Genomic DNA, 24,989 nt, shown 5'->3' with positions numbered 1-24,989 from the left:
AGAATCATTATGAAAAGCTGGAAGGGTGGGAGAACAACACATGAGCGTTGTGTCAGCTTCAAATATTTCAGTCATGCCAGGGCTGTCTCTGCTCTCTGAACGCTGGCATTAAGGTGTGTGGCAGCACACATGATGCATTTTTCTCTTAGCAGTCAGGAAATCCTACTTTTCCTCTTCTCAAGTGGGGACGGTTTGTGGCCAACTGAGTCAGGACTGCAGGAGATGGGAATGTTTGTTACCGGTGACTATGCCGAGAGAGGGAGATGGGAAGAGCGAAACTGATACCCCATCCCTCATTTCTCCTTCTCCTGAGAGACACCTGAACCATATGAGGCCCTTGGAAAGGATACATGGAATTGCTAAGATCTTCTAGCTGTCAATAGAGAGAAAAGGAGGTTTATGTCAGGAGGGGAACCCAGAACAAATATGGATACTCAGAGGGAGCCCCACTAATGAAGCCTGAGGAGCTCACAGCACTTGGGTTCATGTACCCCCACCTTTTCAGTGGGAAACTTAGGAGCCTGTGCCCTCTCCGCCCTTGGTATTCCCAGGATCCAAGACAAGACAGTTTGATGACCCACATTGCTAAGCAGCTGGTCCAGGTTGCGGTCAGCCATTGTCTTCTTCTGCTCCTCAGGCAAGCCCTCTGTGACGCCATCGTCTTCCTCGTCCTCGTCCTCCTCCTCCCCACACACATCCAGGCTGAAGTGCAGTCTGGCCAGCTTCTCCTGCATCTCCCGCACATGCTCCAACTGCTCGAAGGAGCATTCCTTCCCTGGGCAACTCCTGAGTTTAGGAGCCAGTCTGGGACCCTAGCCCCAGCATGCTCCCAGATGGGAACTTCCAAGCCCCGCCCACAGAACTACCCTGCCCCTGGACTTACCAAAGGCCTGCAGGCGGCCTGAATGAAAGTCATTGAGCAGGTTCAACAGTCCCCCCTCCATCTCATAGACATCTGTCACCTCGGTCAGGAAGGAGTGTTGCAGGGGTGTGCCTGCAGAGCCGCCTCCACCTCCAGCCAGCACCGGTCGGCATTTCTCCTTGCCTATTCTGGGTGAAGTGGACATGACCATAGTCATGGGTGTTGGGAACAGCCAAGCGCACCCGTCTCTCTCTGCACTCCTTCATCTGACCTACCCACTCACCAACACAAATGGATATTTGTTCTCAGGTCCTGCCCTGAGCAGTGGATGGGCAGAGGGAAAGGAGCTAATGAAGGGGAGAAATGAACAGGGCATAATGAACTCTATCCATGAACGCTGCAGCCAGAGTTGGGCCTGCAAGGAGATTGACTAGACTCCTGTTTGAGAGCCCATGTAGCTCCTGTGATTCTGGATGGGTCACTTGGCCTTGGCCTTTAGCAAGTTTCCTTCTTTACTGCCAACAAAGCACCTCCCATCTAAAACCCTTCCTGCTCTAGTTCCGAAACCGCGATGAATGTTCCCTGTCCTTGCAGGTGTGGCTCTGGCTGCCGGACAGTAACACATTCTGTCTCCCCAGAGTAACACCGAACAGAACCCTCCAGTCAGCCAGGCCTTCCTTCCTCTCCAGCTGCTCTTCCTACTATTCTCAAGTAGCCTTGAGCGTCAGACACAACCTACTACATCCATGCTGGTACATGCTTGTCAGCAGGTGATATGGAGATTCACAAAGGCACCGCTTCTATACTTATATTTAGAATGCTAGGGAAAAGAACACATTGTATTTATGGGAACAAATGTGGACAATTGCACAAATTGTAATCCAAACAAATTCTTTTTTGTTCTGTCATTTTCAGACAGGGTCTCACTACACAGCCTTGGCTGTCCTGGAACTCACTATGTAGACCAGGCTGGCCTCATAGAGATCTACTGGCCTCTGCCACCCAATGCTAGGATTAAAGGTATGTGCCACCTTGATGGGTATGGTAGCACAGGCATTTAATTCCAGCATTTGGGAGGCAGAGGCTGTTCGATCTCTGGAAGTTGAGGTCAGCCTGGTCTACAAAGCAAGTTTCAGGACAGCCAGGGCTATAAAAAGAAACCTTGTTTCAAAACAAATAATATTAGCCAGGTAGTGGCACATGCTTTTAATTCCAGACTCGGGAGGCAGAGGCAGGGGGATCTCTATGAGTTTGAGGCCAGCCTCGTCTACAGAGAGAGTTCCAGGACAGCCAGGGCTGTTAAATAGAGAAACCTTGTCTTGGAAAATCAAAAAGAAAAATAATAATAATGACCATAAAATAAAAAGAATTGAGCAGGGAATTTAAATGGGCCATGGAGGTCGCTCAGTGGTAGAGCACTTACTTAGCATGCCCAATATCTTGGGTTCAATACCCAGCATCACTAAAATTAAATCAAAGGGGACAAATAGCTCACGAGGTATTTATTCCCCCCAACAATCCTGGAGCCTTCCAGGCAGTATCTTTGTTTCCATGCCATGCAAGATTTTCAGTTTCAAACACGCTTCCTTCTTCAGGATGCCCACAGCTTCCTCTCACTCTCACTCACTTCCTCTTCTGAGACACAGCCCCCCTCTGTGTAGCCCCAGTGACTCTCTGGTTTCTCTCTGTGCACTTGAGGGCGAGCATCGCCAGCACACAGAGAGGGCACCTGGTGTCTGGAGGCCCTCCTTCCCTTCCCACAGTGCTGGCCCATAGTCTCCCTTCTTGACAAGCACCCTTTCTGTACTCACCTCTTGAACTTGGTTCGCTGCTTGGGTGATGGCAGATGAGGGAGTCCTAGGGCCAAGGAACCACTGTGGCTGGTGGGCACAGGGACTCTCCGTAGTGTGCCTGAGGCCTGTGCTGGTTGGGCCAGGCAGGGCTTAGGACTCCGTTTCTTCTTTTTGTCATCCATTGGGTGCTTGTTGGACCTCAGGCCTGGGAAGGAAGGTAATGAGGGGCAAAATTATCCTTTGTCCAGCAGTCAGGGGCTCTGTCCTGTTGTCTGTACAGGGCCAGATGCCGGGCTGCTGCTGGGCTGTATGATTTTCCAAGGCCACCCAAAGCCCCCCCCTTCTTCTTCTCCTTCTACTTCTTCGTTTGCGTTTGGTTTTTTGAGAGAGGGTGTCTCTGTGTAGCTTTGGAACCTATCCTGGAACTCGCTCTGTAGACCAGGCTGGCCTCAAACTCAGAGATCTGACTACTCCAGAGTTCGGGGATGAAAGGTGACTAAAGGCATGTGCCACCACTGCCCAACCAACGCTTTCTTTTTGAAAGCTCCACAGGCCTGCCTGAGAGGGCTGGAGTGATCCAGGGTCATCTTGCTGGTTTTCTGTCGCTGAAGCCCAGAGCCTTGGGCTGGAGAGAAAAATGCTCAGAGACATTTGTGTGTCTAGGGGAGCTGGCTAGAGAAGCAGGCATGTCTTAACCAGGCCCTACTCTGTATTTGGCTGATACTGACCTAGTCTAAATGAGATGTGACCCAGGTAAGGTAGGGGCACCTGGAAAGTCCCTAGTGCCAACCTGCTGACCACAGCGACTGGGCATGGTCTACTCATGACCTCACCTCCCTTACACACTGGCTTTCATCTTCTCCCACTCCACTTCAGCTGCAAACACCAGGGATGCCTAGAAGTTCCTTGGGACAGCTTTCTAGTCTTTTCCTTTTCCAGTTAGAAAGTCTCTGGGATTGGATCTCCACCAATGTCTGTAACTGTGGCCAGCACAGCTTAGCCTGACTCCCATGCAGCCCTGGGCATCTGGTCTGCTGATGTCCTCTCCAGGGGGTCTCATTCCAGATTATTGTCGAAAAGCTCAGTCATCTCATTCCTGAGATGGCGATGATGGAGTAGGAACATAGCATTTAAGCCAACAGCATATAACAGCTAGATGGCATCAATGGGGTTGGGTGGGGTAGAAGGGAGATAACTTCTATCTCTCCAAGCAGCAGTGTGACCCAGTGACTTGATGGAAGCAGCAGCCAGAGAAGCTGTCTGTGCTCAGCTGGGAAGCTGTGTCCGAGGAATCACTCAATTCTGAATCTTGGCTTCAAAAAAGAGCATCAGGTGCATTACCCCACCCGCTCCTCCGTCACTCCCTTCCTGAATCCCTTGGGGAACCACTGACCTGGAGGTTTGGGATGAGGAGTGAGAAATGGTGCTTCTTCCCTGCTCTCTCTCTCTCCTCCCGGGAACTAGCGCTGGTGGGAGCTAAGCTGCCTGGAGGTGATTTGCATTTAAAGAGAAAGTAGCCTTCTTTGAGTTCACCGGGAGCTGAACGGAAGGAGAGTCCTCATATTGACTAACAGTTCCTATTACTCTATGTATGAACTAAGGGGACTCTGTTAGTTGTTGGATATGGGTTTAAAACACTTTGTTTCTTGTCACGTCTGGAGGGAATCCCTTACAAAATGGTGCTGGCTTTGTGTGCAGGAGGAGGGTGATGGGAATAAATGAAAGTGTGGATATAGGCGATATGTAAGTATAAAAGAAAGATAAACAGCAGCCCCCAGAAGACACAAAGACACCCATGTATCCAAGAGCCCTGTTAAGCCTTTTATAGACATTTAATCCTTATAATCCTGAGACATAACTGTCATCGAGATGTTATTGAAAATAACCGTTGTCACTCGTTCCTGGGCAATAGCACTGTCCAATCACATCCAGACATTCCTAGCTGGTTGGTGCTGATGAACTGACCGGACTTCTTCCCACCTATGTAGGGAGAACCAGAGCAGAGCTGGCAACCTGAGCTCCGGAAGGAGCCTGACCCAGAACTGTTTGTTGGAGTGCTGGCCAGGAGGGAGTTCCATCACCAAGGCAGCTATTTAAAGACCTGGCAGAGCTCCTGGCTTGGTCCTCCACAGCAGCATCCAATGCCACAGGAGAGTCGCACCCTTAGCCAGGCTATCCAGACCAAGGCAACACATCCACCTTCCCCTTCCCCTGAGCAACAGCAGGTTTCCCTCACCTGGGCCACTGGCTGCTGGGGACCCAGAGGTGTTGCTTCTGCAGACACCAACACATGAATCCCGTCCAGGCGCTTTAAACATCCAGGCCACTCTAGGAAGGGACATTAAGTTAATACTTGTGAACAACTGAGGGCCAGAGGGAGGGGAGGACAATGGGGATGTCCCTTCCTCTCCTACAGGAGCTGCTGGGGTGGTGCCAGGCTCCTCCACCGACACCGAAGTGGCAGAGGGCCCAGAAGCTCCTCTGGTGTTCCCACCTTCAGCTCCTTCCCCGAGGGGCCAGAAGCTTTTGCAGAGCTGCTTTGCTTGAAAGCTCCTGAGGTGGAGCAGCAAAGGAATCCCTGCATCCTTCTAGAGGGTCTTTGGAAACAATGTGGCACGCAGTGCATGGAATATATTGGTCTACCACCTCGGGCTAGGCGGGGCCAACCTAAGGAAGGTCCTGGGCCAGTGAGCAGGTTAGAAATGCTCCTATAAAGCTGTTGCTGAGCTGGTGGTGGTGGCCAACACCTTTAATCCTGGTACTTAGGAGGCAGAGGCAGCCAGATCTCTTGCGGGTTTGTGGCCAGCCTGGTTTAGAGAGGAAGTTCCAGGACAGGCTCCAAAGTTACACAGAAAAACCCTGTCTCCGGAAGCAGGGGTGAGGGTGGTGTGGTGTGGAGCTGTTGCTGATGCCACCTATAGCTTCTTTCCTACAGGAAAGCAGCGAATTAAGGATAGCAAAAGTTCAATTCCCTTAAGGAAGGCCAGTGTTGTCAACGGCATAGACACAATAACTTACCCCTTCTTCAGGTGGGTCCTTCCTGCCCTCCAGGTCTGCTTCAGATTTCCTAAGGTGACACCTAACCTCATCTCTTCCCCCACCCTTTTTTGCACTATTTATTTTGTGTGCATTGGTGTTTTGCCTGCATGTGTGTCTGCCCGATCTTGAAATTACAGTTGTGACCTGCTGGGTGGTTGCTGGGAATTGAACCCTGCTGTGGAAGAGCAGTCAGTGCTCTTAACTGCTAAGCCATCTCTTTAGCCCTTTCCCCCACTTTCTTGGGCACCTTGGAAAATGTTCGTAGGGAAACCTTTTCATTTTTATTTTTTTGATTTTTCGAGACAGGGTTTCTCTGTGGCTTTGAAAGCTGTCCTGGAACTAGCTGTTGTAGACCAGGCTGGTCTCGAACTCACAGAGATCCGCCTGCCTCTGCCTCCCAAGTGCTGGGATTAAAGGCGTGCACCACCAACGCCCGGCAATTTTTATTTTTTGAGACAAGGTCTCATTAGTCCTCCCTGGGCTAAAAATTGGTAGGTAGACCAAGATGGCCTTGAATTTAACTTTTGTGATTAAAGGCATGTTCTACCATGCCAGGTTCAACTAATAAATGAGATCATTAACCTTCTGTCCTTTTCAGGGCCTCTTATACTTTAAAAGAACCTTCCCTCTCACTAGCTACTGATTATTTAAAAATCACAGGTATTGCAGGGCAGTAGTGGTGCACATCTTTAATCCTGGCACTCGGGAGGCAGAGGCAGGCAGCTCTCTGAGTTTGAGACCAGCCTGGTCTACAAGAGCTAGTTCCAGGACAGCCTCCAAAGCCACTGAGAAAACCCTGTCTCGAAAAACCAAAAAAAAAAAACAAACAAAAAACAAAAAAAAACAAAAAACAAAAAAAAAAAAACCCAACAACAACAAAAACATGTATTTATTGTGTGCATGTGTGAAGATTACTTTTTTTTTTTTTTTTTTTTTGGTTTTTCGAGACAGGGTTTCTCTGTGTAGCTTTGGAGCCTATCCTGGCACTTGCTCTAGGGACCAGGCTGGCCTTGAACTCATAGAGATCCGCCTGCCTCTGCCTCCCGAGTGCTGGGATTAAAGTGAAGCTTACTTTTAAAGAGCAAAAGACAACTTTTCATTCTCCACATGTGGGTCCTAGGGATGATAGAGCTATCAGCAGCTCCCTTGCACCCCTTTTCCTGTGAGGCCCAGTGTCACCATGGCTTCCTAGAGCACTACACACAGATCCTCCTGCCTTTCCCTTCAGGGTTGGAATTAAGGGCACAACCCTCCCTTGAGACAGTTTTAGTATATAACCCTAGCTGACATAGTTCAAGGTAGCCTTGAACTCACAGCAATCATGCCTGTCTTTCCATGTTAGGCTTATACTGTGCACACCTTATTGAAATTAAAAAAAAAACCACTTAAAAGTCCCTTGATATTCTTTCTATGCCAAGAGCAAATACTGCTGTAGTAGTCCGTCAGAATCATGAACCTGTGGCAGGCAGTACAAGGCAGGACATTTTGGAATATGTAGAATGCCAGGACACTGCCATGGCCACTTTGCTGATCCAGACAAGTCCATAACAATGGAGAGGACTGCATGGGGATCCAGAAACAGCAAATGATGCAATTTGCAGATACAAGTAAGGCAACAGACTATTTAATGTGGTGTAAAATACATCAATATCAAGTCCCTGGCTGTTGTGAATACGAAAAATAGACCCGGAAGGGAAAACAAAAAAGCTACCAGCACAACTTCAAACAAGTGTGGGTGGCAAAGGAAAGCAATTACGGGGACAGAGGCGGCTCTCCTATCCTAGGCTGGTCAAGAGGGGCAGTCAGGTGCCTGGCGATCCATCCACGCTGTAGAGGTAGGAGGGCTGGAACAGCACTCAGCAGGCCTCAGCCTCCCTACAGACACCCGGGCAACTCCACTGGCCTCTGGTCAGCCCTCATTAGGACTAACAAAGCGGGGGTGGGGGGGGTGGGGATGGTGAGAAGGGTTAAATAACCATCTTTAAAGAAACAACATTCTCACAGAGTGCCTGAGCGCTGCCCATGGTCCAAAACCCTCATGGAAAACAAAGTGCTGGGGACATAACATACATGAAGCTCTCAACTGGACAAGGACCTAAGTATCACTGAGGGTGTAGCCAAGGGCCCTGGACACTAAGCCTTACCCACTGTGGTCCTCTAGAGAAAAAGCTAACAATCCTATAAACCAACACAGATCTTGGTCCTAAAATGAGGTCATATGCATGGACTCACCCAAGTGAGGAAGGCATTAGACCTCACTCATAGACAGGCCACCTCCCTACAGCTGGCCCAGACTCCTGGGCTGACTTAGGAAAGCAGAGCAGCTGTAGTGACTTCAGATTTGGTCAGTGGAGAAGAGATAGGAAGAGATTACCATCTAGATATTGCCCTGGGTGCCTAGAAATTGATGGAGCTAATAGCTCCAAGGTTCTATAGACACATTGTAGCTTCCTAGCCCATACCTCTGAGACCAAATAGCTGTAACCCCTGCATGGGCTTTAAGAGGTAGCTGAAGTGAGGCAGGCCAATTATTTGGGCCACAGCAGAAGATACCCTGTCCTCACACCTCTGCGGCCAAGCATGCCCCAAAGGGTTAACAGTTCAGATCTCAGCCTGGCACAAGGGCTGGAAGAATACTATGATTTCCAAGAGAAAAACCTTAGGAGACCCTCCACAGGACAACAGATCCTAGCTGGAGATGGCAAAGAAGCCTCAACATTTACACTGCTGCTGGGCACCCTGAGTAACTAACTATACAGGGTAGCAAGTTCTTGAAGTGGTAGTGCCCAACACGGGAAAAGGGACATTAGTTTGTAATTTCTGGTCTTGAACACATGATTGTAAGCAGTAATGTTCTATTTACTTTTGGTTTTCTGACAAGGGGTTCTGCTCCTAGCCCAGACTGGTCTGATGTTCAGTGTCCTGTTGAGTCCTGGGTTTACAGGCACACACCCAGCTCAATTTTGAAAGATGAAGCAACTTACAGGATAATGCAATAGCTGAAATACCACAAGAAGCAAAATTTCAACCAATCTTTGTCTATGGTTTTCTTAGCTTACAGAAGCTGTCAGCTCCAAGACACTGTTGCCCCAGTGAGCTGCTGTGTAAACTGAATACCCTGGCAGGTGCACTACAATAACCTCAGCACAGAGCTGCCACACGTGAACACAGATGTGAGTGGGATGTGGAGGAAAGGCAAACACAACTACCTGCAGCTGTTTTGGTTCCTGGGATCAGTCTGTTGTTATAAGTTATTCTTGACACCTGGAGGCTCAGGCAGCAAGAAGTGAAATCCCAAGGACTCTTTTTTTGGCCAAGAGGGTGCTAGCAAATGGCACCAGAACAGTCTTCAGAGAGGCATCTGGATCTAGGGACCAGCAATGGCTACATGGAGATGGAGATGAGAATTAGTGGTAGCCTCCCAGGCTGAAACCCATAGGCAAGTTTGTGGCAAGGCCAGTATCCTTTCTCTTAATAATCTTTTTATCTTCCCAAACAGGACACCTTGGCACCAACATGGCAAAGGACCCTGACAGGATTGTCCCAAATGGGGCGCTGGAGGCCAGGCACCTGGGACCATTGCTAGTGTATCCCCTCTTCCTTCCTTTGACGATCTTTAATACGAACTCTTAGGCAAAACAAAACAACAAAAACACCTCCAAAAAGAATCCTTTGGGTGACCGTCTGTCAATCATTTGTGCAGGCTAGAGGCACCTGTGAATGTAAGGCTACTGAGAACAGAGAAGCAACATCGGCCTGGACCTGGCACTACCAGAGGGCAGGAGAACTGGTGCCTGAAGAGGCTCCTTCACACACAGACACACCCCTCAGTTTCCTTGTCTTGGGCAGGAGGAAGCTTAATGACAAGCTGTTTCTTACAAAGGCTCTGCCCAGGAACACCATTCCCAGGTCAAGAGAAAAATGGAACCTCCAGGGGAATGACAAGAGCCCAAACTGCCCAGACTCTGCTTACAAAGGAGAAGAGTCCAGGGCTGGGTGTTTCCACTCTTCACGAGCTCTGAAAAGGGCTGACGGGTCTGAGCCTCAAAATCAGGCATGAAAATGTTCAAGTCATCTGACCTGCTGGCTCAATGGATGGCAGCTACAGATGAAATCTCCTAAGACTTCAGTTTACAGTCACCAACTTCATCTGCATACCCCACCCTTGGTAAAAGCCCACTGTACACCTACAGGTGTTAACTAACTGCACTGCACACCTGCCCCATCCATGTAAATAAGACTAACCCACAATTTAAAAATTGCAAAGTGTCCAATGCCCTCCAGGTCACAATACCCTGGCCTTAGCACTAGGCTGCTCAGTGTGGGAGCCTTGCATGAACCAGGCCTGACTGGGCTGCTGCTCCCTTCCCAGCATGCCCAAGCACCATGATCTCTAGGCAGTGGCAGAAGTGGGCTGCCGGGGCCCTGTTTGGCCTGCTGTTTCTGTGCTTGGTACTCCAGGACAGCCAGGAACTTCTGTGGCCCTTGGGGAGCTGGATGGTTGAGCTCCAGGACTCTCAAGCCCTTGTTCCTTGGAGGCAGTGGCAGCCTCTGGCCTCCGCTCAGTGCCAATGTCAGTGAGGGAGCCCTGGGCACCAGCAGTCAGGTCCTGTACCCTCTTGTTCAGGTCATTGCGCTCTGTCTGCAGTGCTCGGCATAGCTTCTCCAATCGTTGGATTTTCACCTGCAGACCTTCCAGCTCTTTGTCCCGGAGAGTTTTCTAGGTGGAGAAATAAATGGAGCATTCAGTGAGACACTCATTTCTTTAAGTTTGTGCAACTTAAAATCAAGAGTCGGCCCCTGCCGTAAATAGCCCTAGCTTACAGTATGACTTTATTGTCAGACAATGTATCCCTCTACTTATCTACCAGATGACCCAGGCAAATCATTTGCAACTTGAAACTGTAACATCTGTTAAACAGAACTAGCCAACCTCAGTTCTCAAAAGAAGGTTCAAAGATGAGATATATCAAACAGGAGAACTACCCTTTGCAAATAAATGAAATAAATAAAACAGACTACTGGGCAAAACTGGCTTGCAGCTGCTGTACTATGTTAGTGTCTATCTTGTAGACTGCAAGCCACAGTCACAACTCTGAAATGCTCGACATGTGAATCACACCAACCATTAGGACCCACTGTTTCCTGTTACTGGGACCCAGCCTGGGTGCCTCACATGACAATACTGGTAGCAGCCAGCATTGTCACTGCACTTGGATAAATATGACTAGAAATAGAGTTATAGATCATGTGTAGTGTCACTAAGAAACAGGTAGAGGGCTGACAGACCATAACTGCACCCAGCTCACTGGACTCCACCCACCTCTTCAGCCATCTCGAGCAGGGCCTTATTGCTGCTCTCCCACCGGGATCGATACATGGTCGTTTCTTTCTCCAGCTTTTTGATCTTCTTTGTCATCTGTTACATGACAGATGGAAAGGAAAAGGTCAGAGTTCGGCTGTCTGGACATCTGTGCCTCCAAGGAAGGAAACATTACACTTGTGCCAACTGAAGAGTCTCAAGTTAAGTCTACCACTGAGGGGCTGACAAGACTGCTTAAGAAGTAAAGGAGGAACTTGCTACCAAGCCCGATAATCTAAGTTCCATGCTTGAAACCCACAAAGTCAACTTCTGCAATTCTATGGTGTATGTATACAACAAATACATATACCCCCCACCAAAAAAGTGATGTAGGGTGAGCTGGACAGTGGAGGCACATGCCTTTAATCACAGCACTCAGGAGTTGGATCTCTGTGAGTTCAAGACCAGCATGGTCTACAAAAGCTAGTTCCAGGGCAGGCTCCAAAGTTACAGAGAAACCCTGTCTCAAAAACCAACCAACCGCTCAGTGGTTAAGAGCACTGACTACTCTTCTAGAGGACTGGGGTTCAATTCCCAGCACCCACATGGCAGCTCACAGCTGTCTGTAACTCCAGTCCCAGGAGACCTGACGTTATACAGACATACATAAAGGCAAAACACCAATGCACATGAAATAAAAATAAAAAATTAAACAAAACAAAAACAAACAAACAAAAAACCAAATAAATAAAAAAGCCAAAAAATAAAAGTAAATATTTTTTAGGAAGGCTACTATTGAAGCCTAGTAATGGAAGGCATACTCTCTACTACTTTAAATTCCAGCATTAATATAGAAACCAAACTAAGAAATAATAGAAAAACAAACACAAACTGTGTCTCGAGGGGGAAGAGAGGAGGCTGTGACACTTGTAACTACTTCTTTCTGATATATGAGGCACCCAAAGGTAGTTCTGAATGAAGTGGCTTGAGGCTCCTCTTGGCCCGGCCCAAACCCTCTGGTTACCTTTTCCATTTCTTGCTTGAATGTGGTAAACACTTCACTGCTTTTGGAAAGTGTATTCTGGAACTCCTCAAACTTCTCTGTGTACAGGGCGAGCTGGGTGAGAGATAAGCACAGAGATGAGGCTGGACTTCTTTGAAAGCATCTCTGGGTAACACATTCAATTCAAGTATCCCTTTGGCCCTTGATAAAACCATTCGACTGAGACACCATTTCCTAGTAAAACAGAACCAAAGCGGTGCACAGGAAGGATGTGCTCCAACAAAAAGAAACTAGAAGGTAAGCTTGAGAAGACTTCAGCACATAGAGATTCTGACACTGGTCTCTTAAAAATACAAAACAAAGGGAAGCAGTAGTGCACACTTTAATCCCAGTACTTGGGAGACAGAGGTGGGTGATCTCTTTGAGTTAGAGTCCAGCCTGGTCTAAAGAGTGAGTTCCAGGACAGGCTCCAAAATTACAGAGAAACCCAGTCTTGAAAAACCAAAAAAAGAAAACAAAAAACAAAACAAATAACAACAACAAAAGAGTAAAAAACAAAACAAAAACAAAAAATGATGAGGCTGGAGAAAATGGCTCATCAGTTAAGAGAACTGGCTGTTTTCCACAGGATGTGGATTTAATTCCCAGCACCCATGTGGAGACCACAACCCTAACTCCAGCTTCAACCACGCATAACCACCTCCTGGCAACCTTTTCTTTCCTTTTTTTTTAAAAAATTTACTTATTATGTACACAGTGTTCTGTCTGCATATATGCCTGCAGGCCACAAAAGGACACCAGATCTCATTATAGATGGTTGTGAGCCACCATGTGGTTGCTGGAAATTGAACTCAGGACCTCTGGAAGAACAGTCGGTGCTCTTAACCTCTGAGCTATCTCTCCAGTGCCCCCAACTTTTTCTTAAATAAAAGGCTTGATTGAGACGAACACAGCAGTTGGCTCAGAACAAGCATAAGATGAGGGTCTTGTTGTCACAACCCTAAAGATGGGGCCACATGACTGCAGGTAAGGTTCCAGTCTCACCTGCTGCTTCAAGTGAGTCTCCTGCTGCTTCATCAGCTCGCACATCCTCTGGGACTCCACTGCTTCTTTCAGGAGCTATTTCCAAGACAGGACCCCAGAACCTGTCAGCAGCCCCTGGGGGGTATGTTTGGCCTTCTTTAGCCACAAGCACTGGACCCACTGAGGCTACCTGCTTTCAGACTGTCATCTGAACAGGCAGTTATGGGACCGGGCAGGCAAATCCTCTCCCACCCATATGAACTAGACTCTGAGCTAAGCCAAAACCCAGCCCACTTCCTTGTATCCCAACCACAGCCCTGGGGGGCCTGAGCCTCACAAACTCCTTCTCCCGCTGGTGCCGCTCCTCTGCCTCCTTCAGCATCTCCTGGGCCTGCTGGAGTTTGGCATCCACTAGCTGCTGCTGCAGGTCCTTATGTTTGAAGACTTTGTCGATATGCTGTAGAAAAGGTATTAATGGGATCTGCTTGTCAGGAGTACCCCTTCAAGGAAGCCCCAACTCTAGAACACAAGGACTTTATCCAGTCTCATCTTGATCCCACTGTCCTTGGGAGGTCACTTTCCTAACCTCAACCTAATGTGTAGATAGGACACTATACCTCTACTGTACAACTGAGTATTTCTACAGATCCCTGGTTCAGACACCAGAGGGAAGGCCCTGTGGGCCAAATGTTTTCTCTCCATTTCAGTGCCTTGTCTATGAATCACATCTTTTGAAGAGCAAGAATAGGCCTGCAGAGTGCTGCCCCAGTGCCTCTGGCACTCACTAGAGCCTCACAAGCTGCTGACCACCTCACCTCTTCACGAAGCTCATATTGCTCAATCAACTTCTTGAGCCTCTCCGCCAGTTCCATATTCTCTTGGCGCAGCTTGGAGTTTCGCTCGTTATGCTGCTCCATCTGCAGCTGAATGTCATTCAGTGTCACCTGGAAGTGTGAAGTCACCTCTTTTCGTTTCTCCTCCTCCTCACGGGCTCGCTGCACACCTTCTTCCTGAAGAAAGAAGCCAGCCCTTGAACCATCATCCACAGCTCTAAGCTCTATACAAAGCACCCCTAACTAGTCCAGTCTTTGCCGACAGAGCTACTGGCCCCACAATGAGAAGCACGGAGGCTCCAGGATGTTATAAATCAGGTGACATCAATTGAGTTTCTCCTTTTGAACCAGACGGTGTGGCACACAACTTTGAGGGTTAGGTTATGGGGGAGGTCCTTCTGTGTATGCATTTGTCTTCTTGGTTGATAAAGCACTGTTGGCCAATAGGAAAGCAACATAGGCAGAACTAGGAGAGAAGGAGGATTCTGGAAAATGTAGGAAAGTGTCAGAGTCACCATGTGATCCCCGGGAAGACAGGACGCATAAGGCCAGCATCTTCGTTAAGTCTTTATAAAATATATAGATTAATGATTATGGTTGATAATTAAGACTGAGCTAGCAGATAAGAAATCCTAGCTATTGGCCAGCAGCATTGTACCTAATACTAATCTCTGTGTGTTATTTTGGGCACCCATGTGATGGTGGGGCTCAGGAGGCTTGTGGAAAGAGTTATTGTTACAGTTAGGGTTAGGTTAGAGAAACCATGTCTCGCACCCCCACCCCCCCACACAAAAAAGAATACTCAGCATACATGTTAAGTGCCATTCTGAAGCAGTCTGGATCTTCTGAATTCGTGTTCCCAGATTCTAGATTAAGTATTCCTGCTCATTTCCCATAGAAAACAAAATGATAAAATGTGCTGATGATAAAATCCTGTCTCTTTTTTTATTAAACATTCTGTCATCTTAAAGCAATTTTAAAAATAATTCTATTTACTGCTTGTGTGTACACATGCATACCATGGTCCACATGTGAAGGTCAGAGGATAGCTAGCTGTAGGAGTGGGTTATCTCCTTTCACTATGGGGGTCCCAGGGATTGAACACAGGCTATCAGGTTTGGCAGTAATTACCTCTACTGGTCCCAAATTAATTTTACTATTTTTTTTTTCTTGTGTTACTGAGGACTGAAGCGAGACTGCTGGTAATGCTAGACAAGCACTTTACCCCTGAGATGTACCCCAGGCTTTAACCTCATATTCTGGGGTAAGGTTTGCGAAGTTGCTGACCCAGGTATTGAACTTAATTAAGATCTTTCTACCTCTGCCTCACATATTAAAAAGATAAAGCTAAACATGAGCAAAGTTATGTATCATCAGTTCAAATTCTAAGGGCATACACAGTGAGCTGCTTTAACCGAAGATCACAACAAAGTCTTAACTAACATCGGGGACAAGTGCTGAGCAAGGCATCAGAGCTCCATACATACGTGTGTGAGTGTGCACATATACATGTGTGTGAGTGTGGATACACATGTGCACAGGAGGACAGCCTTCAAGTGGCACCAACAATTTTTACCTTATTTTTTTGTTTGTTTGTTTGTTTTTGTTTTTCAAGACAGGGTTTCTCTGTGTAGCTTTGGAGCCTATCCTAGCACTCGCTCTGGAGACCAGGCTGGCCTCGAACTCAGAGATCCACCTGCCTCTGCCTCCCGAGTGCTGGAATTAAAGGCATGCACCATCAACACCCGGATGGAAAAATACTTTAAAAGATGTATCTATTATGTATATAGTATTCTGCCTGCATGTATGCCTACAGGCCAGAAGGTATCAGATCCCCTGGAACTGGAATTATAGACAGTTGTGAGCTCCCATGTGGGTGCTGGGAATTGAACCCAGGTCCTTTATAAGAACAGGCAGTGCTCTTAACCGCTGAGCCATCTCTCCAGCCCCCGAGACATATTTTTATTTATGTGTCTCTGTGAACCTATGCCACATATATGCAGATGCCCAGAAGTCAGAAAAGGGTATCAGATCTCCTTGATGGTTGTGGTTGGCCCAATGTGGAGGTAGGAACAGAAGCTGGGTCCTCTGAAGACTAGTGAGTGCTCTCAGTGCTATCTCTAGCCCTCTCTACTTTCTTTTAAAGACATCATCTCTCATCAAACCTGCAACCTGATGATTCAGCTAGACTGGCTAGCCATCATGGGCCATGGGTCTTCCTGTCTCTGCCTCTTCAGTACTGCGGTTATAGGGACATACTACCCAGCACAGCCTTGTAGGTGACAGGGATCCAATTTTAGTTCTTAGGCTTGTAATAAGTCCTTTCTGATTGATCCTAAGGTTCCCTCAAAGGTGTATTTTATAGAGGACTCTGGAAACTATTATCATGCTTCAGGGTGATGGAACCTTCAAGGTTGTTTGAAATGGCTTTAGATTTTCTGGGGGCATCCTCTGCAGCAATTTTGCTGTACCGTATATTACTGTCATATTGTGTTCCTGTCCTCACCACCACAGATCTGAAAGCAGTAAGGACCACTAGTTCATGGACTAAAGCTTGCAAAAGTCTGAATCAAAAGACAATGTTTCTCGCCGGGCGGTGGTGACGCATGCCTTTAATCCCAGCACTCGGGAGGCAGAGGCAGGCGGATCTCTGAGTTCGAGGCCAGACTGGTCTCCAGAGCGAGTGCTAGGATAGGGTCCAAAGCTACACAGAGAAACCCTGTCTCGAACCCCTCCCCCCCAAAAAAGACAGGGGTTCTCTGTTTAACAGCCCTGGCTATACTGGAACTCACTTTGTAGACCAGGCTGGCTTGGAACAAACAGAGATTAGCCTGCCTCTGCCTCCCAAGTGCTGGGATTAAAGGCGTGCGCTACCACTACCTGGTAAGACAACCTTTCTTTGTGTATTTTACACAGTTGATTAGCTCAGTATCTGTAGAGAGGGAAAGTTGACTAGCGCAGCAGGGAACTGCTACTAATGGAGAAAGATTCTAGCTGCTGTATCTGTCAGTCATCCTAACACACACAGTGGTCACAATTATTCTCTGGTGGAACTGGGATAGAGCTATACTGCAGCTAATTTATTTTTGGGTTTTTTGTTTGGTTTTTTTCAAGACAGGTTTTCTCTGTAGCTTTGGATCCTATGCCTCCTGAGTGCTGGGATTAAAGGCATTCTCCATCACTGCCTGGCTCACTGTATAGCACAGCCTCACGCTTTCCAAGCAGCAAGCCCACAAAATCCAGTAAACACTAACTGACTACCTTGAGAGATCGGTTGTGTCGCTGCAGCTCCCGGCAGAGGCTCTCAAGCTTGCTTCTGGCCAGGACAGCCTTGCTATGCTCACCACGGAGATGATCCTTCTCCTGTACCAGCTGGCTCTGCTTCTTCTGCAGGAGCTTCATCTGCTTCTGTGAGTTTCGGTGCTCTTCCAGCTAAGAACAGGGGGGTAGGAAGTGTCTGGAGCATGGACTATTACATGGTTCTAGAGAGTCCTAAGCTAAGCACTACCCACTGCTATAGCAGGAATAACAAAAACCCAGAGACAGATATTGGTGTTAAAGCTGAAGATCAGAGAAGCAAAGCGGCCAGCCACTAGAGAGTTCTCACCTCTCCCAGTGCTCAGACCAAAGGGGCAATCCACCAAACCTCAGTATGCTCCCAGCTGCACTGCTCCTCAGACTCCTCCTACCTTATATTCCTCTGTAGTGCTAGGATTAAAGGTGTGGGATCCCGAGTGCTGAGATCACCTTTGTGTGAGCTGTTCTCTTTCAGACTGGATCAATTTTGTGTAGCTCAGGGTGGCCTTAAACTAATAGAGATCTGTATGCCTGTCTCCTGAGGGCTAGGATTAAAGGTGTGTGTCACCACTGCCTGGTCTCTATGGCTAGCTAGTGTGGCTAGCTTTGCACTCTGATCTTCAGGCAAGCTTTGTTAGATCATAAACAAAATATACACTCACTCCTTCCACAACAGCTCAGACAAGAGCACGCTCATGGACCAAAACGGTTGGAGTTTTGCTCCTCCCAGTGACTTCTCAGATTAACCCAAAGGCCTATCTTAGGGAAATAATAATAATGAATAGTCACAAAGACCAGTGAGGCCAGAGTCAGCAGACCCCAGCTTCTATCCCAGCCCTGCCTCCAGAGGCTTCAGACTATCACAAGATCCATATCCTATCAGACTACAAGTATTCCACCTCCAACCATCTGGCAGACCTCATCAGCACCAGATTCCTTTCAGACTCTCATTCAAAACACTACCTTTCCCCACAACTACTATTCTTATTGGTGGTGTTTCATTGTTGATAGAAAGTCCTCTAACTCTCCTGACTATACAGTCTTGAAGCCCTTCCATTGACCTTTCCTTCCCAGTCAGCTCCTCTTCCATGATTATATCCAGACTTGGATCACAGAAATGCAACCCATATAAATTACTATAAAATTTTCTAGTGGCCACACCAAAAAAGTAAGGTGAAATTTAAACTGTTTTGGTGAGACAAAGTCATGCCAAATGACCCATAACTGACCTTGAACTCACTAAGTAAACCAGGGTTGACCTCAAATCCATGATTCTCCAGCCTCAGCCTTCCAAGTACTGAGATTACAGGTAAGTGTGCCACCATGCCCAACTGGCTTTTTTCTGGAACACATTGAAGAATTAACCCAGACTAGCCTAGTACTCTACCAATAAGCTATACCTCCAGCTTAAAACATCAGAATTTCAACAAGTAATCAATTTGAGATATTTTATATTCTTTTATCTTAGGTCTTTAAAGTCTGATGCAGTTCTCACACCTCAGGAGATCTAAATCAGATTAGGGAGAGGGTGTTGTCTTGGGCAGCATAGGCCAAGATTTGGTCACTCTAGGCCAGGACCATGACAATTTCTTTAGGGGATCCCTATCAGTATTTATGGTCTCCACCAAGTTTCTCACTCTACTAGACTTCAAACTTGCTGGACCCAGCCAACCTTTGTTCCATTCCCCTACTTGACTCAGCTTCTTAGGTTTAATATTCATTCTACTCTCTCGGCCCCTTTAACCTAGGGAAAGCTCCTTCCCGCTTATGTTGCACCACTCCTGAAGCAACCATACTTGAAGAGTCTTACTTTAAACTCAGACACCAATCAACGGAAGAGTCTCCGGAAATGCTACCACTTTCTCCTGTGATCTATACCCTTTCCCAGACAATAATTTGCCTCCTCTTCATATCTTCTCACCTTAGATATGGTCATGGTTTTCATTTCCCTGGAAACTCAGAAGAAACCAGGGGACCTCCAGCACAAGCCTCCCACCCACAGCCTGACTGTACTTGTCTTCTCCAGAAGACTGTAAATGAAGAAGACAGGTAAGGTCAGCTCCTTCCCTCGCTGGTGGAGCCCTTCCTTGTGTGCTGGGCCGTAGCTTCTTCCTACACTCAGAACATCATCCCTGTAGCTCAATTACTCCTCCCTTACAGTGTCAATATTTCCCTAGTAAAATCCTTCCAAAATTGATTTTACCTTTTCTGTATTTCTTTTGTTGTTGTTGTTTCTGGAGACGGGGTCTTTATATAATGCAGGCTATCCTTGAACTCAAGAGATCTGACTGCCTTTCCCTCCTGAATGCTGGGATTAAAGGAGTGTACCACTATGCAAGGCTCTATATTTCTTAGTTTTAATGTGTATAGGTGTTTCGATTACATTTATTTCTATGTAACAACTGTGTGTCTAGTACCCTAAGAATCCAGAAGAGGGTGTCAGATCATCCAGATGCAGAGTTATAGATGGGTTGTGAGCTGCCATGTGGGTGCTGGGAATTAGACCTACCTTTTCTGAAAGAGCAGCCAATGTTCTTAACCACCAAACCAACTCTCCAGCCCCTCCTCTCCTCCCCCCCCCTCTCTGTCTGTGTGTGTGTGTGCGCGCGTGCGCGCGCGCGTGCGTGTGCACACACGCACACACACACACACACACACACACACACACACACACACACACACACACATACACACACACAGAGACCAGACTTGGCATTTCTTTTTTTAAGACAAGGTTCCATAGCCCAGGCTGGCCTTGAATTCTTGGTCCTCCTGCCTTCAGGAATTAAGGTCTGCACTACCACACCTAACTCACACTTGGTATTTCTCATGATCCAACATAGAAGCTAAGAATTCTTGTCTTAGCCGGGCATTGGTGGCACATACCTTTAATCCCAGCACTTGGGAGGCAGAGGCAGGCAGATCTCTGTGAGTTCGAGGCCAGCCTGGTCTCCAGAGTGAGTTCCAAGACAGCCTCCAAAGCCACAGAGAAACCCAGTCTCAAAACCCCCTGCCCCTGCCCCCCAAAAAGAATTCTTGTCTTAAGAACTGAACTTGAACTGGCTCAAGCTCTTAGGAGTCAACTTTCACTTTACTTAGAACTAAGAGCTAAAGCAGCAAAAGGACAAGTGCCATCACAAAGATGACAAAGCAGAGGTAAACATTTTAGGGAGATGCATGTAGAAACACATAAAGTAATGACTACACAGTATCCAGGGCCAAAGCTGGAATTCTACTTGGGAATGACTCCTGAGAAATTTACTTACAAATCTTCTCTTACTGTCAGCTCTTAAGCAGCTGACTGGAAACTACCTTCTCATTTAATAGACGGTGTGAGAATTCATAAAAGATTAAGAGGAATTAAGCCAGATACCTGTTCCTTTACCCCCACACCTACCCCAGGTAGCCTGCTGACTTTCCAAAGGCAGGGAAGGTACCAGAGGAAGGAGAGGGGGAAGCACTGACCAGTTCAGCATACTTCTTGCACAGTGCAGCCAGCTTCTCCTCTGGGGTACTCAGCGTGTTCAGTGTCTGCATCAGCAAAGTGATCTCCTTCCCTGTAAAGCACAGGGAGTAAAGGCATGCACCCCCTTCTTAGGGATTCCCTCTAGGCCCAGGCCTATATTTCTGAGTGCTAAGGCAGCTTTCACTGTTAAGACTGGTGCTTCATGAAGAACTGGGACCACCTCAATCTTGCAGCTTCATGGCACATTACCACTGCAGCACGAGTAGGTCACTAATAAACGCTCATTAAATGTAGTTAAGCACTGCTAGTGAGAAGAAAACCTATTTTAAAACACTGGTAATCTACTTAATTCAGGGCTACTGTTTCAGTGCAAAGACAGTCCTTCTGGTAAGAGTTAAAATCTCTTCTTTGGAGCCTATCCTGGCACTCGCTCTGGAGTCCAGGCTGGCCTCAAACTCACAGAGATCCGCCTGCCTCTGCCTCCCGAGTGCTAGGATTAAAGGAACGCACCACCAACGCCCGGCAAGAGTTAAAATCTTAAAACAAAACAAAACATAAAAGTCTGAGGTCCCGGGAAAAATTAGCCAAACTCCTATCAAGACTCATTGTTGCAGTTATGTTTAAAATGAATGTCTTGAGCTGGGTATAGGGGCATATGCCTTCAATCCCAGCACTCAGGAGTCAGAGGCAATGGCAGGTGGATCTTCTGAGTTCAAGGCCAGCCTGGTCTGCAGAGCAAGATCCAGGACAGTCAGGGCTACACAGAGAAACCCTGGCTCAACATCCCCCCACCCCAAATAAATAAAATGAATGTCTCTTTCATAAGTGACCCTATTAAAGAGAGAGAGAGAAACAGACAAAGAGAGAGAGAAAGAAAGAAGAAAAGAAAGAAAAGGAAGGAGTCTCTTTAAATTAGGACAGGTAATAAATGGAGGAAATAGGGACTAAGATATGGTTATAATGTCACCTAACATATTTTTTTTCTTTCTTTGACAGAGGGTCTTGCTATGCAGCCCAGGCTGGCTGCTGCTCCTGGTCTCCATTAGAGGCACATGCAGCTCAGTCTAGATTCTAAATTCATCTCCATCTCCCCACCCGCATCAGAGGACTGTTAATACCCTCCCTATTGTTATTTGTTTGAGATAAGGTCTCATCATGTAGCTAGTTGGCCTGTAACTCAGAGATCTACTTGCTCCAGCTTCTTAAGCGTTAGGATTAAAGGTGTTTGCTACCATGCCTGGCGGCTACTGATTGCCTGTATCTCAGTTAGGAAGCATTGCAACTGCCTCCCTTGGTATCCACTGCTCTCAGCACAGACCAGGTTCCTGAATTCAGCCTTGGGGGTCCCAAGAGATTAGCATGGAGATTGCAAATCATCAATACACAGAACAAATCCAATCCATGGCTGGCTTTTGCTTGGCTTCTATTATTTTAGTTGCCAGTTATTCAACTAGTCAGTTGAAAGCAGGGAACTCGGCCTGGAGAGATGGCTCAGAGGTTAAGAGCACTGACTGCTCTTCCAGAGGTCCTGAGTTCAATTCCCAGCAATCACATGGTGGCTCACAACCATCTAAATGAGATCTGGTGCCCTCTTCTGATATGCAGGCAAATATGCAGACAGAATACTGTATATGTAATAAGTAAATAAATTTAAAAATAAAGAAAAAAGAAAAGAAAGCAAGGAACTCAGCCGGGCATTGGTGGCGCACGCCTTTAATCCCAGCACTCGGGAGGCAGAAGCAGGTGGATCTCTGTGAGTTCGAGGCCAGCTTGGTCTCCCGAGCGAGTGCCAGGATAGGCTCCAAAGCTACACAGAGAAACCCTGGGGGGGGTGGAGGGGGGGAAGGCAGGGAACTAAACAGGTAGAAGTTAATTTTTTGGATAAAGTAGACCCTCTCTTCATTCTCAAGAGGTTCATGGTTTACCTGGTTAATGTTGACATTTGAGATCTTTACCTTGGTGTAGCCCAATTTTGTTGCTTTCTAAATAGGGAAACTAAGACCCAGGAGTGGAGCATGAACATGTCCACAGGAAAAGAGCAGGTTGCCTTCACTTGCTTCCAAGGACAAGAGGCCTTGCCCAGGTGAGCAATCTGAACAGCTCAATGCTGTTACTCCACAGTCATGGCTTTGACTAAACTGGGGGATGTTCTGTTTTGAGAAGCAGATTCCTTTGAGTTCTGACAGAGCAGGCTAGCTCATGAAATGACAGGTCTTAACTCCCTCCCCTCACCAGTAGCTGCCCTCTCACCCAGACCCTTGGCTTTCTTCTTTTCTTGTGGCCTTCGGTGGTCTCGGTCTCCAACCTCATCACTTGCTCGGACCTCTTCTGAGCCTGGCTCCCCCTTGGAGGTTTCCTTCTCGCCATTGATGACTGGAATCCCTGGTTCAGGCTCCCCATTCCTTGCTGCATAGGTTCGGGACTTCTCTGCATCTTCCGGCTCAGTAGGCTCACCCTGTGCTCCCTCCTCGCCTGGGCCTCCCTGATTGTTGTCTACACAGTATGTACTCAGAATGTCTTCCAGCTGCCGGCTCAGCTCCTCAGACACATCACACAGGGGCCCAGACTTGGCTGCTTTAGCTTGAGCCCCTACAGCAACAAGATTAGGACACAGAATGAAAATAAGATGGTTACATCCCTGGCTTGAACTTTCTTTTTCTTTAACCCTAGACAAATACACTAGTTTGGGATAAATGTTGTTTTATTTGGTTGAGACACGATCTCTCTACAGAGCCCTGACTGTCCCGGAACTATGTAGACCAGGCTGCCCTCAAAGTCAGAGAGCTACCTGCCTCTGCCTCCCAAGAGCTAGGACTAAAAGAGAGGGCCACTACGCCGAGCCTCAGTTTAATTTTTTCAAACCTTAAGTTTACTTTGTTATAAAATGATACAATTATTATCACCCAAACATACTTCTTATGACCATAAAAGACAATTATGGCTGGGAAGTAATAGTGCTAGCCTTTGATCCCAGCACTTGGGAAGCAGAGGCAGGTGGATCTCTGTGAGTTCAAGTCCAGCCTGGTCTACAGAGTTCCAGGGCAGCCAGGGCTACACAGAGAAACCCTGTCTCAAAAACACAAAACCAAACAACCAAACAAAAAAGACAACTATGTAGATAAAGCACCACACCAGGGTTGGGTGGCATGTAGTAGAGACTCCACCTCTAATTCCTTTTTTTCCTACTCAAAACGCATTTTTGGTTATTTTTATAGTTCCAGAAATGTCTCAAGTATGAAGGACAATTACCCCCCCCCCACACACTGGCAAGTGTTTTCTGGGAACATGACTTTGTTTGTGGGGTGCCTCAGTTGTCATTTAATTTAAACCAGTCAGAGCATGCTCCCAAGGTTCCATTCCAGGGCTAAGGGAGGGAAGCTTCATCACCTGCCTGGGAAACACGAGACCCACACAGAATGGGTATTGTTTCATTCCATAGTTCCTCCTTCCTGGGTAAACACTGGCCTCAGCACCGAGGCCAGTCCCAGAAACTCCTCCCTCTGCCCACTGGAAAAGCAGAGCAGGCACACACCCTCGGTCTTCCCAGGAGCCTGGTTTGTGGAACCTTCAGCCTCCGCCGCAGGAGCTGTCTGTCTGGGCCGTCCCTGGGCTCCCTCTGGTGCCGCTTCCCGTTGCCCGGGGCTGCTCTTCGGGTTGGAGTGTTTGGCAGGCCCATTCTTTTTGTCTTGGTTCTTCATTGTGATCTGCAAAGGCAGAAAACGGGTAGATCCTTTGAAGACGACACAGTTGCTATTTTCAAGACTTCAAAAAATTTCACAACCTAGATCAGAAATCCCAACGCCAGGCGCTCCAAGCTTCAAACAAACTGGCCGGCCTTGGCGGAGACTCGAGGGTCCCTGCAGGGAGGGTGTCGGAGGAGCTGGCCCTGAGGAGAGTGAAGAAGAGGCCTCCTTTCTCCCGAAAGCCACTTCCCAGCAGCACCACTCCGCTCCCTCTCGGAACGCGAGCGCGGGATTGGCTCCCCGCCGCACGATGACGTGGCGGGACGCTCCAGCCCCCACCGGCCCCCGGCCCGGCCCCACGTGGGACCCCCGGGCGCGCGCGCCCGCCCGCCCGCCAGCCCGCGCGGAAGCCACCCACACCCCGCGCGCCCTCTAGCCCCACGGACGCATGCGCAAGGCGGCGACATCGCCACAGACCCCCGCACGGAATTAGTTATTCCTCTGCAGCCAACGCAAGCTGGGCCACAGACCCTCAGAAGAGCTCGTCCCACCTACCGCCAACAGACGTACCTCACCACGGACGTCCGATGGCGTCCCCCGCTCTGGCCGGGCACCGGAAACCCGGGTAACCGCTGCCAGCAGGACCGCCCGCTCCTGCCGCAGCCAATGAAGAGCTAACGCTGGCGCG

General features: G+C 47.9%; 2 protein-coding genes across 6 annotated transcripts in view; both read right to left on the bottom strand.

Annotated features, from left to right (window-relative positions):
- Positions 1 to 9,042, bottom strand: part of Ccdc28b (coiled-coil domain containing 28B) — a 9,994-nt gene extending 952 nt beyond the window's left edge. The window contains exons 1-7 of one of the 4 annotated variants that reach the window (XM_027399397.2): positions 8,904 to 8,952; positions 4,892 to 4,983; positions 4,049 to 4,635; positions 2,674 to 2,860; positions 884 to 1,050; positions 582 to 775; positions 351 to 373 (exon numbers count right to left, since the gene is read on the bottom strand). In XM_027399397.2, coding sequence (XP_027255198.1) covers positions 351 to 373; positions 582 to 775; positions 884 to 1,050; positions 2,674 to 2,837 — 548 coding nt within the window. In that variant the 5' untranslated portion in view covers positions 2,838 to 2,860; positions 4,049 to 4,635; positions 4,892 to 4,983; positions 8,904 to 8,952. Of the gene's footprint in view, positions 1 to 350; positions 374 to 581; positions 776 to 883; positions 1,051 to 2,673; positions 2,861 to 3,488; positions 4,003 to 4,048; positions 4,636 to 4,891; positions 4,984 to 8,903 lie in introns of those variants that run through there. The other 3 variants (XM_027399396.2, XM_027399398.2, XM_035439598.1) reach the window with 3 other exon arrangements.
- On the bottom strand, positions 7,297 to 24,989 carry Txlna (taxilin alpha). 2 transcript variants are annotated; one of them, XM_027399394.2, is made up of 11 exons: positions 24,872 to 24,989; positions 24,151 to 24,322; positions 22,869 to 23,207; positions 20,618 to 20,709; positions 17,117 to 17,287; positions 13,838 to 14,032; positions 13,360 to 13,479; positions 13,044 to 13,118; positions 12,021 to 12,113; positions 11,018 to 11,113; positions 7,297 to 10,414 (listed from the first exon to the last, which is right to left on the bottom strand). In XM_027399394.2, exons 2-11 carry the CDS (start codon positions 24,314 to 24,316, stop codon positions 10,088 to 10,090), a joined length of 1,674 nt encoding a protein of 557 aa, XP_027255195.1. In that variant the 5' UTR covers positions 24,317 to 24,322; positions 24,872 to 24,989; the 3' UTR covers positions 7,297 to 10,087. The 2 variants fall into 2 exon arrangements, with proteins under 2 accessions (XP_027255195.1, XP_027255196.1); XM_027399395.2 differs by having other exon boundaries at positions 24,857 to 24,880.

This window comes from Cricetulus griseus, chromosome 2 (assembly GCF_003668045.3).
Source record: "Cricetulus griseus strain 17A/GY chromosome 2, alternate assembly CriGri-PICRH-1.0, whole genome shotgun sequence".
Classification (NCBI taxonomy): Eukaryota; Metazoa; Chordata; class Mammalia; order Rodentia; family Cricetidae; genus Cricetulus; species Cricetulus griseus.
This window is presented reverse-complemented; position numbering and strand designations above follow the sequence as displayed.